At 34.8% G+C, this 14,826-nt stretch overlaps 1 protein-coding gene across 9 annotated transcripts in view; it reads right to left on the bottom strand.

Moving 5' to 3' along the window:
* Positions 1-14,826, bottom strand: part of LOC124414780 (CREB-regulated transcription coactivator 1-like) — a 55,462-nt gene that overhangs the window by 39,898 nt on the left and 738 nt on the right. For all 9 annotated transcript variants that reach the window (XM_046895844.1, XM_046895845.1, XM_046895851.1 and 6 more), the window contains exon 2: positions 1,384-1,827. In XM_046895844.1, the coding sequence (XP_046751800.1) occupies positions 1,384-1,827 (444 nt within the window). The remainder of the gene's footprint in view (positions 1-1,383; positions 1,828-14,826) is intronic.

Raw genomic sequence — 14,826 nt, 5'->3', positions numbered from 1 at the left:
TGGGATAAAATCTCTTATCCTTAGTTTTATAATGATTTTGAGAGAAAGATTACGGTACCAAAAAAAGGATGTTTTGTTTTATTACGATTTACTGAATTTCAAAAAGTTCCAAAATCGCGATACAACAGTTGTTCCTCAGCATGAATCCCTACGGTAACGTTACTAACTTCAACATGACCAATGTACAGGGTTTTCCACGTGAAACCGCAAGATTAATTTTCTCAACCCCTCGCGATTTTCCTGCATCTCTGTAGAACTGAATTATCTGTAGAACGGGATGATTTTTTTTCAGATTCTTCCAAGTCAACAATCCTTCGTAACACCCATGCGAAAGAAAATTGTTCAATCTTTTAGATCAATTACGTAGCCTGAGATCTGGATTATTCGTGAAAGAAGGTGTGCAACTTGGCACGAAATTTTCTACGGTTTAATTTATTTATATTTATTTGTAACACAAAAGCGCTCTCTAATAGATTTCACTGAAATATTTGCACTGCATATGTTTTCAATCCCAGCGATTGTCCAGAAATTGGAGGTTTTATTGTTATATAATGTCAGCCGCAATAAAATATTCAATTAGATCCAAAGATTATTACTTTTAATCTGTAAACTACTAGTCTGCGTAGTTTCATCCAAATGGACAACCCCTGGGATTTGAAAACATAACATCGTCGTAATGAATTTCAGCCGAATCGATAAGCACGCTTATGTATTACAAATGACTTGCACAGATTTATTACAAAAACTTGACTCTGAAGGTGAAGAGATTTTTTTCTTTTTTTAAATAGAACAGTCGAAAATATCACACAAAGTTGCTCAAGTTTTTATGAGATTTGTTTCATGCATCGATCACTCGGATTTGAAGTTATATCGATTTATTTAAAAAAAAAAAAAAAAATCGTTGAATAATTGAAATTAAATTTTGCTGGTTGATCGTTGTAAAAAAAACCTTTGATTTAAAAAATCTGAGAAACAAGTAGAACCGACCCTTTCAATACATATTCGGAATTGTATAAAATGAGAATGAGAAACGGTCTACGCAGTTGGTGAGATAAAAAACTTGCATTTCTACGTTCGATTTGATATGGACTTACGTAAAGTTGTAATAATCCACAACATCCATCTACTAGCTATCCTCTACCTTGTGACATGAAAAATTGTAAGAAAATGGATAGTTAAACAGAACGCCACTCTAGCTACACCACTACAAGCAACAAGAGGAGGCAAGCAAAGCTATATGAATGAATGAATGAATGAATAAATAAATAAATGCAAATGAATGAATGAGAAAGGTGTTACTAATTATCTAAAAATATCTGAAGTGCAGAAGAATAAAAGCGAAAACAGCCAAGGAATTTTGTTCACGGATCAATGAATGAATACCTTTATAAGATCAACGGAGTAGAGACCTGCAGGAAAAATGTCTGCAGTTCCTTTGCCCGTAGAGTCTGTAGGGTTTTGAGGATGATGATGGTCTTCGTCGTCGTCGACGTCGTCGTGGTCGTTTTCGTCGTCGTCGTTTTTTTTGTTGTCAGCGTCGTCGTTGTTGCTGTTGGGGATGTTGTTGCCGTTGCCGTGCTCGTTGCCGTTCTTGTTATTCGAAGCTTCGACGCCTCGGTTACGATTGTTGTTTCTGTTGTTGTTTACATTGGGCAAGGAACCGCCAGCCTTGAACTGATTCCCCAGGTTAATTCGGAGGTGCTTTCCGCTGGACTGAAGCGGAGGACTCGCCCCGGCACTCTTCACCGACGGAGTTACTTCACCGGGTGCCCCGCAGCCCGTTGGACTTGCTACGACCGAGTTACTGGCAGACGCCACTCCAGCCACCTAAGCATTTCATCAGATACCCATACCGTTTCATTCCAATTGCAAAGCCCCAACCACCATTTGATGCACAATATGCACATACATGTTCCCGCTACGCTCATCTTCGCCAAATTTTTTTTATACGCGATTTTCGACTCCCCGCGCAACTCCTTCTCTTCAGCTACCAACATCAAGTTTTTACTTTGAGGGATTAACCCTTTGAGTTAAACGCTGCTGAACTCAATATTTTGGAATAAATTTTCTTACTCGAGGGTTTCTGGGGTCACTGATCACGAATGTGAAGTAAAAATTTGCTAATTTCTACATCCAAGATGGCGGATCCAGTATGGTGGAAGTAAGATCGAAAAACTATCAAAATTCGATGATTTTGACCGAAATTAGATTTTCCATACATCGAAACTTATATAAAGTAAAAAAGATCAGTTGAAGTTGTAAGTAAACTGTGGTAAGGATAGGTTATGGAAGTTTTTGAGATGGGACACTGAGCATCCAGCTGTGACTGAAAGGGTTGATTATAGAAAAGGGGGATGGCCAGATTTTTGCCAATTTTAAAGTCATTGGACTCCGTGAATTTCAAGCATCGTCAAGTTTTTTCACTTTCAAATTACAGTTTAACAATATTTTATTTTTTATTTAGCTAGTATTACGATATTCGTCGACCTTCTACAATTTCTTGTGTAAAACGATCTGCACTATTTGTGGCGTGATGATGGTTCCAAGTTACACACTGAGAAATATAGGATAAGGGTGAAAATGGAGAACGATCGAAATATAAAAGGTCATTCGTAATATTGAATTTTCAAATAAGCAAAAACCTGTTTCGTTGAAATTCAAAATGTATGTACAAAAAAGTCGAAATATGTCTCCCTAAAGGTCGAAGTATATGGGGAATTCAGTGCGGACCCAACAAACGTTTGACCCTCACCATTTTTGATTTTGTTCGAAATTTGTTCTGCAATTGTCCCAATTCTGAAACAGTAACTTGAATTGTTAATTTTATTCAACTGATTAATTATTTATAAATATTGACAATCAGTTTGAAAAGCACCTTTTTAGAAATTCTCAAAATCTGTATTTTCTTTTCCAAACATTTCAAAACCTTCACAAATGGCTCGACTTTTTCAAGACTTTCAATTTTTTTCACCCAGTAAATTTTTTTTTTTTTTTAACGGTTTAAAAATTCCCCAAAAAATCTCAAAACTCCTATTTTTCATTAAAAAAATTTCTACACCGATTTCATTATGAAGTTGATAATAAAATATGAATGTGCGAGAAAAATAGATAAAAATTGATCCATAATCGAACCGTTCTAGAAATGTTCCAAGTGAAAACTATAAGTTTTGAGATTTTTTGGGAATTTTTAGATCGTTCGAAGTTCATCAAAAAAATTAAAATGGCTGCAAGAAAGATAAGAAATAGAGCTACCATGGGCGCGGTATTGAAATGTTCCGAAGAGAAAACACAGTTTTTGAGAATTTTAAATAAGGTCCTATTCAAAATTACTGTCAATGTTTTTAAAAAAAACTAACCAGCTGAATAAAAATTCTAAAAAAATCAGGGTACTGTTTTAGAATTGGGACAAAAACAGAAAAAAATTTGAACAACATCAAAAATGGTAATTGTCAGATGTTTGTTGGGTTGACATGGAATTCACTATATGAAGCCGACATATAGAATCGTCAGCGAAATGAATAAGAACGAATAAGCAAACCAAAATATATAGAATCGTCAAAATTCGAACGATTCTTCATTTTGGCTTTCTAACACTTCACCATTCTACACTTTGACTTTTCTATATTTCGAATTTATATAAATTTCAACATTCGATAAAACAAACTTTCACGTTGTTAAAGCTTCGATACTGTGACTCTTATCTTTTCTAATATTCCTAGATTTTTACCCATACCCAAAATATTTGATTCGTGTAGTCATTACAGAAAATTATAATAGAATCGGTATCGTTGGGAAAACTGTTTAAAAACTGTTCGAATTAAGATAAAATTTTGTGCAAGTAACTATTTAGTGTGATTATAGTTGCCGATACTAGGTTTTCTGGTTACAGTAACGTGAAACCTGTTTCTTTGGTTTACTATATTTTCCCGTTAAATGAGGCCTCAACATCAATTTATTGTTGTATACCAACATTAAATTATCCTAATAGTAATAAGAAAAAATATCGTACTAGCGACTAAGAAAACGAACGCGAATAGATTTTCTCATTATAGCTGTAACGAAACTCAACTTCATTCAGTACTCAGAAGACTGGATTGTATATCTGGAACCACAATTAGAAGCATTTCGCGGTGCACCATCCAATCACTTGAAAAAAAAAGAAATCCACAGTAACCTGTTCCTCAAAGTAAACCCTTCCATTGGACCGATTCCGTGATTCTATAATGGCAAGAGTCGAGTCGTAGATAACTAATTAGTAGTAGATAACTAATGGATAGTAGATAACTAATAGATAGTAGATGACTATTCATTTTCCACAAAACTATCACAGAGATAGTTGAAAAATTCGCTAACACAGCGAGTTTCCTCGTTTTAGGTCATTCCTGAGATTCCAGGTAGTAATATGGCCTCAAATATGGCTGAATGGACGAATTTCGACAAGGAGTTTGAAGGAAGTTGCGATAATAGTATCGCAGTGAAAACAGGGCCACCGAGTTGCATTGCGCAATAATGCACAGAGCAATAGTAACGAAATAGTGATCGGAGCCAGTCGCTAGTCCCAAAATCCATCAAAATAACTCTCGAGCCTTCTTCAAGGTTATGTAGTCCTACGTTTACCGACCGAGCAAACTCATCTTTTTTCTTCCTATATTAGTCTCACGATGGCTCATTTTACTCCTCATTCTTTCTGAAATTACGCCAAGTATCTCAGCTACGCCCTTTTTGGCCCCTGAAATGCGGGAAATATGGGAATAGTAACACATGTCAAAAGACCATGAATGTTTTAGACGATTTTCGGGATATGAGTAACTTTCCTGAATTTGGCGCAACGTCGAAATTTGAATCCTTTCCGTTCGATTATTTGTTTGATATATGGAGAAAAAGGATGAGCTTGCTCGGTCGGTAAAGGTAGGAGTACTACACGACCTCAAGTCTCAACAGTACCGACAAATCCATATTTCAACCTGTCCGACAGATGCGTCGGATTTTTTGCGACCGGGAACATAACCTCTTTTCGTAAATCGATTCTAGATCATTCCTGATCCTGGCGGATGAAAAATCTTCGAGTTTATCAATGCGATAACAAATAATACATGTGGATGCATTGATATGTGCATTGGACTTGCCATCCGTCGTCCATCAACGTAGACACGGAACAAACGACGAAATAAAAATAAACGAGGTTCTCTCTCGACCGTAGCTGACTAGATTGATTTTTTCCTGATACGAATAATAGGGAGTCGATGCTAAACGAGTGTGTAAACAGGAATAATTTTTTCACATTTTTCCGAAACAGAATAAGCGCAAAAATCTGTACGCGGTAAATTTTTGTTCATTTTTTTTTTGAGAGTCAATTTGTGTCTTTATAATTGGTCACATGTCAAAATAATGAATTCGATCAGTAAAATGATATGTGTACACATTTTTTACGATAACAAATATGCAACTTACATTCCAACAATGTTAGGAATGCGTTTGCAGCAAGGATTTTATTTACACAGAGAAATATATGCGCTATCCGAATTTTCTTTTGAAACGGTTTTAAACGGTTCTTGAGAAGAAAATTTTTCAATAAATCATGAGCCATCAACTTGTGTGACTAAATAAAGAAAAAATACTAACCGATTACATCAGGGTTGCTGTGCAAAGGTGTGTACACTTTACATTGAACTGCCTTAATCGAGGGGATATTCAGTCATAGATCGGGAGACAAACGATTGGAATTATTTCAAGCGATTTCAAATGGTTAGAAGTGATTTCAAGTAGATTTCAAGCGATTTGAAAGTGATTAATCTCCAAAGTGGTTGGTGATTTCACACAATTTTAAGGAAACTCATGCGATTTCATGCAGTTTCGAGTAAATTGAAGCGATTTCACGGGATCTCGTACGATTTCATACGTTTTCAAGCGATGTCACGTGATTTCAAGCGATTTCAAGCGATTCAAAAGTGACTGCTTTTCAAACTGGTTTGCAATTTCAAGAGATCTCGTACGATTTCATACAATTTTAAGCGATGACACGTGATTTCAAGTGCTTTCAATTGATTTCAAGTGATTTCGAGTGATTTCAAGTGATTTCAAGCGATTTGACAGCGACTGCTTTCCAAAGTGGCTGGCGATTTCAAGGGATCTCATACGATTTCATGCGTTTTCAAACGATGACATGTGATTTCAAGAGATTTCGAGTGATTTGAAAATGACTACTTTCCAAACTGGTTTGCAATTTCAAGGGATCTCGTACGATTTCATACAATTTTAAGCGATGACACGTGATTTCAAGTGCTTTCAATTGATTTCAAGTGATTTCAAGCGATTTGATAGCAACTGCTTTCCAAAGTGGCTGGTGATTTCAAGGGATCTTATACGATTTCATGCGTTTTCAAGCGATGACACGTGATTTCAAGCGATTTCGAGTGATTTCAAGTGATTTGAAAATGACTACTTTCCAAACTGGTTTGCAATTTCAAGGGATCTCGTACGATTTCATGCATTTCCAAGCGATGACATGTGATTTCAAGCGATTTCGAGTGATTTCAAGTGATTTGAAAATGACTGCTTTCCAAACTGGTTTGCAATTTCAAGGGATCTCGTACGATTTCATGCATTTCCAAGCGATGACATGTGATTTCAAGCGATTTCGAGTGATTTCAAGTGATTTGAAAATGACTGCTTTCCAAACTGGTTTGCAATTTCAAGGGATCTCGTACGATTTCATGCATTTCCAAGCGATGACATGTGATTTCAAGTGATTTCAAGCGATTTCAAGTGACCGCTTTCGAAATTAGTTTGCGATTTCGATGAGTGAATAACCCCTTGACCCTAATATTAGAATAATAATCATAGTAAGTATATGGACATAAATAAAATGTTGCCTATTTCTAACTCAATGTAGTTACAAAAGAATATAAAATTAAATGAAATTAGTCGATCAGTGGAAAAATTTGAAAATTAATCAACCATAGTTACAAAGTGACGGTAACGACCTCCACAGAGATATTCATTACTGATAAATCGTTATTCAATTTGAAAATGCGTGTGCATAGATTTTTGTTATTTACTATCACGTTAAAAAGCGCGGGTTATTCGAGCTAACTAACATATGGGTTACTTTACGTTTGAATTGGAGTAAAATTTTTACTCATGAGAAATTTCTGTAATTTTTCATTACAATAATACGACAGTACATATAAAATAATAATATAAGTTCTACAGTCGGCCGCCAGGTGCGCAGAAAAGTTTGGCGTTCTCACGGCCGAAATAGAAGACTAGCTTTGGTTTGCAGTCCGGCTATTTTATCGAACTCGTCAAATTATTCGACACCCGATTCCGTAATCGAACACTCGCATAATCTTGGTTATTCACGAAGTTTTTTTTACACTTCTATCCGATAACAATGCTAAGAGTTAGTAATCGTTTGGTTCAATGATCACATCGTATGGATATTGGATGTTAGACTTGCTATATGTTTATATACATACTTAGACATACATAGACATACATAGACTTGCTGTACGTTTATATACATACTTGCTATATGTATAAACTACTGTGAAACAGCTAATCACTTATTGCAATGAAGATGTGACTGATCAACAAAGTATTGTTTTCCATTTGAATTTTGGGATTCGAAAAGCGAATTCAGCCGGATTTGTTCTGTATCATTTTGATTTGTTTTAAATTTGTTTTCCTTTACTAAAGGATTTCATTGTTTATTATTATTTATTCTTTCACAAGCTGATAGATGGCTTTGGGTTCTTTCATTCGTTTATTGCGATTCTCAGTGAAGGTGGAAACGCATCGTTTAGAACGCACCTCGGTCTTACTGCATGTTCAACAAAAATCCTTTACTTCACTATATGTAGGCTTGTTTCAGTCGTTGGATAAATGCATCGTATGGTGCAATTCGCGGTTTTTCTAACTATCAGAAGTTCAAAACTTTGACTCTACGAAAGCTTTTTCCACTTTGAACTGCATAATTTTATCGTTCCACGTTATCATAACATCACATGGATGTGTTTGCCTATTTATTGGTATCTAAATAAACAAAACTGTTGCGATTAATTTCTTTTACCCTTTTAATAGATTTATATCCATGGTTTGTTTGTTCGACAAACATAATTGCTGTTCGAAAAGTGGAGCCATCGTTGATTAGGTTAGGTTAGGTTTCACATTGGTCTGCACTGAATTTCTCAATTATAAATGACATCCTTTACCACATTTAGGTACACTCCATTAGCTCAGTGTAGCAAAATGTTTCTACTTTCAAAATAATTGCAAATTGTTCTTCGTATTATGTTTGAGTATCCGAATAATCTGTTTAACGCCTAGTTTTCTGTAGCACATGTTATTCATCCACGCTTCTATATAATATTCATATAATACTAGCTTTCACACGCGGCTTCGCTACCTACCATGGTTTAAAGAATAAATCAAGAATTGTTTGTCAATAGAACTCCAATCCTGGATACAATACAGAGCAATATGTTAGGATGTTATTATAGGCACAACATGCCAGGTAGGGAGAAACAACATATAAGAAGTCTGTTCCAAAAATAATAGGCGATACATTTATTACTTGTAATATATGAATAATATGAATGCAGCTTGATTACAACATTAACCGGTCAAACTTAAACTTGAATTTCGTTATTGTAAGATATATACTCGAAAGAGTGCAATTTAGTCGCGAGAAACGAAAGCCATCTGGTGGATGTGTTACTAAGATGGCGCCGCATCGCCGACAGTGCCATCTGGTTGACTGGTACTGAGACGGCTAAGATGGTAAAGTAGACGAGGCAGTACCAGTTGGCTGTTTGACTAGGATGGTAAGGTAGGGGCAGCTACACCCGCCATCTCGCGGTAACGAGAGAATCTCCAAGCGCGTGGTGTACATTCCATGTCGAAAGTCAACATATTTATCATATTTTCATTACTTTTTCAACTAATCGAACCCATTTTGCATAACTCATGTAGCCTATGTCACTCTCCGGCCCATAAACTATCTATATACAAAAAATCACGTCAATCCGTTGCTCCGTTACTGCGTGAAAGAAGGACAAAGGAACAAACCAAAAAACATAATTTCACATTTATAATATTAGTAGGGAACAAAAAAATATCAATATCCAATTCGTGATTGACGATTCAAAAGCCCTTGGATATGATATTACCTGAAAATATAACGATTTTTTTCGTTTTGAACCACTATAATGGATCCACCATTATAAATTTTGGAATTCTGACATTGGATTCGTTATCGGTATCCCATAAAACCTCCGACTCATAATTTCCATCAAATTCCGAAAATTTTTAGATTTTGTTCCGCCATATTCTATTCGCCATTTTGGATTTCGCAATCTGACTTCACCTTTGCGATTAGCGATCCGAAAAACCTGACGGTAACAAATTTTCATTCAAATCCATTTATCCATTCTCAAGATATCGTTTTTATTTGGCTTTTTATAATTGAAACAGTACTCGACCGATTAAAACCAAAATCTAATCAGTTACAAGTTTGGAAAAGCCGCGTCGATCGAGACTAGAATGATCGAAATCCGGTAGCTCATGTTCGAGATATCGTCGAAAAAAAAGGTGATTCTCCAGACCTTGAAACGTCTAGATCTAGTGAAAAATAAATTTTTTGTTTTCCGGGGAATCACAATAACTTCCTTTTTCCTCTATGAACAGAGAAACGAAAATTTAAAAAGCATCACGTTTCAGCACTTTGACCTCAAGCATTCCTCGACGTTGTTCTAATTTTACACGTGTAAAATTCTTTCTTCTGATTTCCATTAATGGTTGAAATACACGATAAGCGACAATATCAGTGTGCCCGTGAACGCTGCTGCCTTAGGTCAATGCGGAAACGAAAACCTTTAAACGACTATCTCATTGCAGTCTCTATACCAACAACGAAGAATGAAATAATTTACTCAACGAGCATCAATTATGACTTGTGGGAATCTGGTGGGAATTCTCCAATCCGTGGAATAACTTTATCGTAATATATGACTTTCTCGAATCCCACAGTACTGTAGACATTTTTTCTTTGTAATAATCTCGGCTTTGAATAATGTGGCTAGAGTTATCGAAAAATATTTATTCTTAAATCTTATAACCGCAACGTTCACGGGGATCAAGAATTTGTCGTTCGAAATGTTTTTTTTTTTTTTTCAAAGATTGTAGATTAATTTGACAAAAAAAAACTGGTATTTACTAACTTTCCGATGCACATACGTATGATATTTTACGATGAATGGCGAATACGTTTCAGTCCTCAAATAAAAATAAAAAAAAAACTATAATGCAGGAAAGAATTTCACATTCGTTATATAAAAACTATTAACAAAGATTGCACGAGAATCTAGAAGGAATAAAAATAAGAAAGCGTGTAAAAAATGTTTGCAATTAAATACTTAATTGAGTTTTTAGAAGAAATCGCAGTTTTCGGGATACCAAAACCGAGTGAATTTCGACGACGCGAGATTTCGAAATTAAAACAGTGAATTTCGTTGTTAAGAAAGTATTACTTAAAGACGATTGTGAAAAATAATAAGTCGTAAATATTATTTCCTCTGATATATACTGCGTCACTAAAGTAAAGAGCTAGAAACCTATAGAGAAATGCTTCTTCTAAGAAGATTACGATGGTGGACAAGTTATGCAATAGCAAGATTTATCACTACCAAGTACTAACCGACCGACCGGAAGTACATTAGGTACGTATTGTTGAGAAATCGGTAGTTAATCGTATCACTATCGCAAAGTGGTATACATAATCGTTGTGTAGATAGACTGGCCGTTGAAAAAATGTTTATGTTGCAGTTGAAAAGTGTCAAGTTAAACTTGAAAAAAGAAAATCCTCATGCCGGATGCCGGTAATTTTTATTTATTTACTTTTTTTTTTTTTTAATTTTCTTCTTTTTTATAAAATAAGATTTCATTTGTTTTCAAACCCTGAGGGTTTTTGAAATTTTATAACGATTCAAAGGAATCATTAAACGGTAGATTATAAGAAAATCTGAGATTGAAAATACTTTTCACTCCAACATTTTCAATTTTTCACGATAAACCATTCAAAAAATCATACCTTAGAATATCGGTCTATGAAAAATTTTAAGGAAGACTAGAATAAAAAATGAACATATCAAAATGGTGATAAAAAAAAAATAAATAAAATTACTGAAATTTTTAACGCACCGCTTCTAACCGGGTTTTTACATCGTCATAATTACTACGCTAGAAGGATTCCTTAACGCGTCAATGCAAAAGCGTCGTCCGAACTAATTGGTAATTAAACTGTCGTCAATTATCGCTTTTGGCTATTCCCAATCAATGCTCGTTCGTTTGAGCCACCGCGTTAGGGAAAAACTATTTTCTAGGCGAAGCAGAAACGTGCAGTAAATGTAATTATATATAAGCTATGAGAGAAATTGTATTTCTTGATACGACATGAATTTTGCAACAACAGTATAGAATGTATAGCTTTTCTAAATTCAATAAATTCTCTAATTGTAGGTATTCGAAAAATATTTAATGCACTGCAACAAATCTTTTACACAATTCTCTTGCTGGTCTAAAAATTTTTGTTTCTTCTGTACTTTATTCGTGAAAAATGTTGTAAATTATTATTATTATTATTATTATTTTTTTTTTATTATAAAATCGAAGAATATTTTCTATTCTTACTATAATAACTGATCGTGAAAATTGTATGATTTTAAATAACAACGTAAATACGATCAATTGTTTAGACATCAGTATTATTTGTCTAGTGAATTAAATGACCTACATAAACAATATCAAAATCTGCGAATGATAAACGAAAGCAAAATGTGAAATGTTTTATTAGAAATTTCGGTTTTTCAGCATCGAAAATGATTCCGTTAAGTTTATTCGTTCCGATAAGATAAGCTGCTACTGCTACTGTTGCCATTAGTTATTTCACGTGGATAATTAGAAACTCACGGTCAACTATAAATGATCGATGAACTGTTTAGCCTCCACGCGGTGCACAGCCGAAGAATATTTACCAAATTAACGATCGATGTTATATAGGAATAATCTGACTGAATTCTCAATTAATTATTAACGAACACAATGCAACTAATATAATGTTATTGAAGAAAAAAAAAATCTAAATTATTTGAGAAAAAAACGAATGTCTTAGATGGTAAATGTTACGAAAAAATTCTTTACAAATTTGAACTTTTCGGAAATAATAATCGTAAGAATGAGGAAAGAAGCGAGTTAAGAAAAAATGACTATTTTCTTAACTTTAAATAATGATTTTTAAGGAACTGAGATTTCGATATATGAGTGTATTCAGTTTTATTACGGTTTTAATGAAATTCAGACAATTCTAAAATTGAGAAATAACGATTTTTCACGGTATGAATCGGTACGATAACGCTAGTATAATTTCAATATGAATAATTGATCAAAGAAGATATCATTACCGATATCAATATCATCGGTGAGTAAGTTACCGACAGCGTGGTGAAAAATAAAAAGTAAGACTCAAGTGAGGTGGGAAGAAGTTATACGCAGAATCGCAAAAAAAAAAAAAAGAATTATAGATGTATGTACATACGTAAATACAAGTAGCATTTTATTACGGCCATTAATTATCACTATAAAATAATGATGATTGGCGCTACGCTGAGAAAAAAAATTCGTCGTCAAAAGAAATGTTTACTTTCAAGTATGGAATGAAGAAGTATTCAACAGGATTGAAAAAAAATCCAGTTACTTCAGTAAAATTAATTCATTATTCATTATTCGCTTTCATATTTCTTAATATACGTGCAATCAACTACGTTCATCAAGTTAGCACGACCACTTACAAATATCAAAATGAAGACTTTTGGATAATTAGAATTTTTGTTAATTGTCCGCTAATTAGTCGTGAAAAAATTCTTTTCCAAATTAAGACAATCCTAAACTTCGAGATAACGATTTTTTCCAAAAATGCATCGTTAAATTAATTTTTTTCCCACACGAACAGTCAGATAAATGAGTTACCTCGTGTAAAAAATGTCTACGTCAAAACTTCGAATACACATATTTTGTGGCAGTGAAAGAAAAAGAGAAAGAAAAGAAAAAAAAAATAAGGACGAGAAACGCATCCTACAGTAATGTGCTGTATAAACCATGTCTACACACATACGGATAGCTAATGCAATGTATGTTACACGTGTTCCCATAACTAGGCTGCTTATGAGTTACGAACGCAGATACAGTTCACAGTTATATAATCCGATTGGCGAAAATGAGAAACGTGAATTTCGTCTCACGTTGTCCGATTCTATACACGAAGGCCGGTAATGTATAATCAATTGTCTTCGCGGAACGTGATTGAAAGTCTTAATTCGTGACGAATCCAAATGCCTGAGCATTCCCATGGAGTATACTGTATAATATATACTAAATACAATTAGTGCGGTTTTTTAATTATTTCATTTCATTTCTCATATATGTATGTAAGCTGTCTCTCGTATTCAACAATGAAATTTTTGTTTGCCTACAACGTCAATTCACGATGGAAAATCTGTATTCGTAATATTTCACGTAATGGTAACATGTCGTTAATATAATAACAATTTTATGTCTATATCCGATTTTTTTCTTTGTGGTAAGACGGAGGGGGGAGGAATTTCAACGCAACGATGTTGTGTAGAATGAAAAAGAAAACATGGTATCACCGATCAATAACGACATATTATTTGATAGAATAAAAAGCTGAAGAATCCTGACGTAAACATAAAAATAGATATAATAAATAAATGTATACTGATAGTGTATACATACATATAGGTATATAAGCAATGTACAATACACGGGCCTCGACACGACATCACGATTTAAGGCAATAGAATAGAGAGAAAGAGAGAGAGATAAAAACAAATGAAAAACAAAACAACGAAAACAAACCATAAATTGATATAACAAAGATTTTTTCAGCATATACATATATGTAAAATAATTTTAAAAAACTGCAAGAAAAGGGATTAAAAAAAAAGGAAAGAAAAGACAAATCGCATGGAATAAACATCATTAAATAAAGCTTACATAATAAAATAGTACAATTATAGATGCAATGCGAGATCGCAATAAATAATGTCCACAGACGTTTGTGTGAACGTGTTGGGTCAAGTCATACGGCATTGCCAGAGTACTATTTTGACATTTGTGTAAATAATGAAATGTGCCTCTTGGAGTGTTTATCGCATTATGAGGTACAATATGTATCTATGGTATATACATAATATCTGTCTGCTGCCTGCACACACATTCGTACACGCTGTGCGACACATGAACGTGTCGCGTGCGCTGTGTGAACACGTGTGTTGTGTTGTATTGTGCGCGGATCTACATAAGTATGTGCATGCATTCGTGGGTAAAGGAGGGAGAAGCGAACGCGTGTTGGTAAGTACGTCTCCTACTCTGCGACGCTGTACGTACGTGTGATGTGCGTATGTATGCATCTACGATACGTCGCATTTGCAGAGGCCTCGAAGCGAAAAAAAAGAGACACGCAATCGCGCGGCAGATGTCACGTTACGTTTACGGCCGATTGTCAATTGTCACAAGTCGGGAGATCGAACGAACATTTGAATGCAACGTAGGAGGTTACATTCTCGTTTCAGGCGCCGACGGTGGTTGGCGATGGGGTCGAGTCCAACCGTGAAATATACCCATAGCAAGATATATCTAACCGGAAGAAGTGGAGAGAGAGAGAGAGAGAGAGATAAAGGAGCGAAAACATACACATAGGATCTGGGCGCGAGCTCTCGGAGAAGCAGCAAAATCGTTGTGTGGAAAAGG

The sequence above is a fragment of the Diprion similis genome, chromosome 14 (genome assembly GCF_021155765.1).
Source record: "Diprion similis isolate iyDipSimi1 chromosome 14, iyDipSimi1.1, whole genome shotgun sequence".
Classification (NCBI taxonomy): Eukaryota; Metazoa; Arthropoda; class Insecta; order Hymenoptera; family Diprionidae; genus Diprion; species Diprion similis.
The sequence above is the reverse complement of the archived record's forward strand: the minus strand, read 5'-3'. Positions and strand labels throughout refer to the sequence as shown.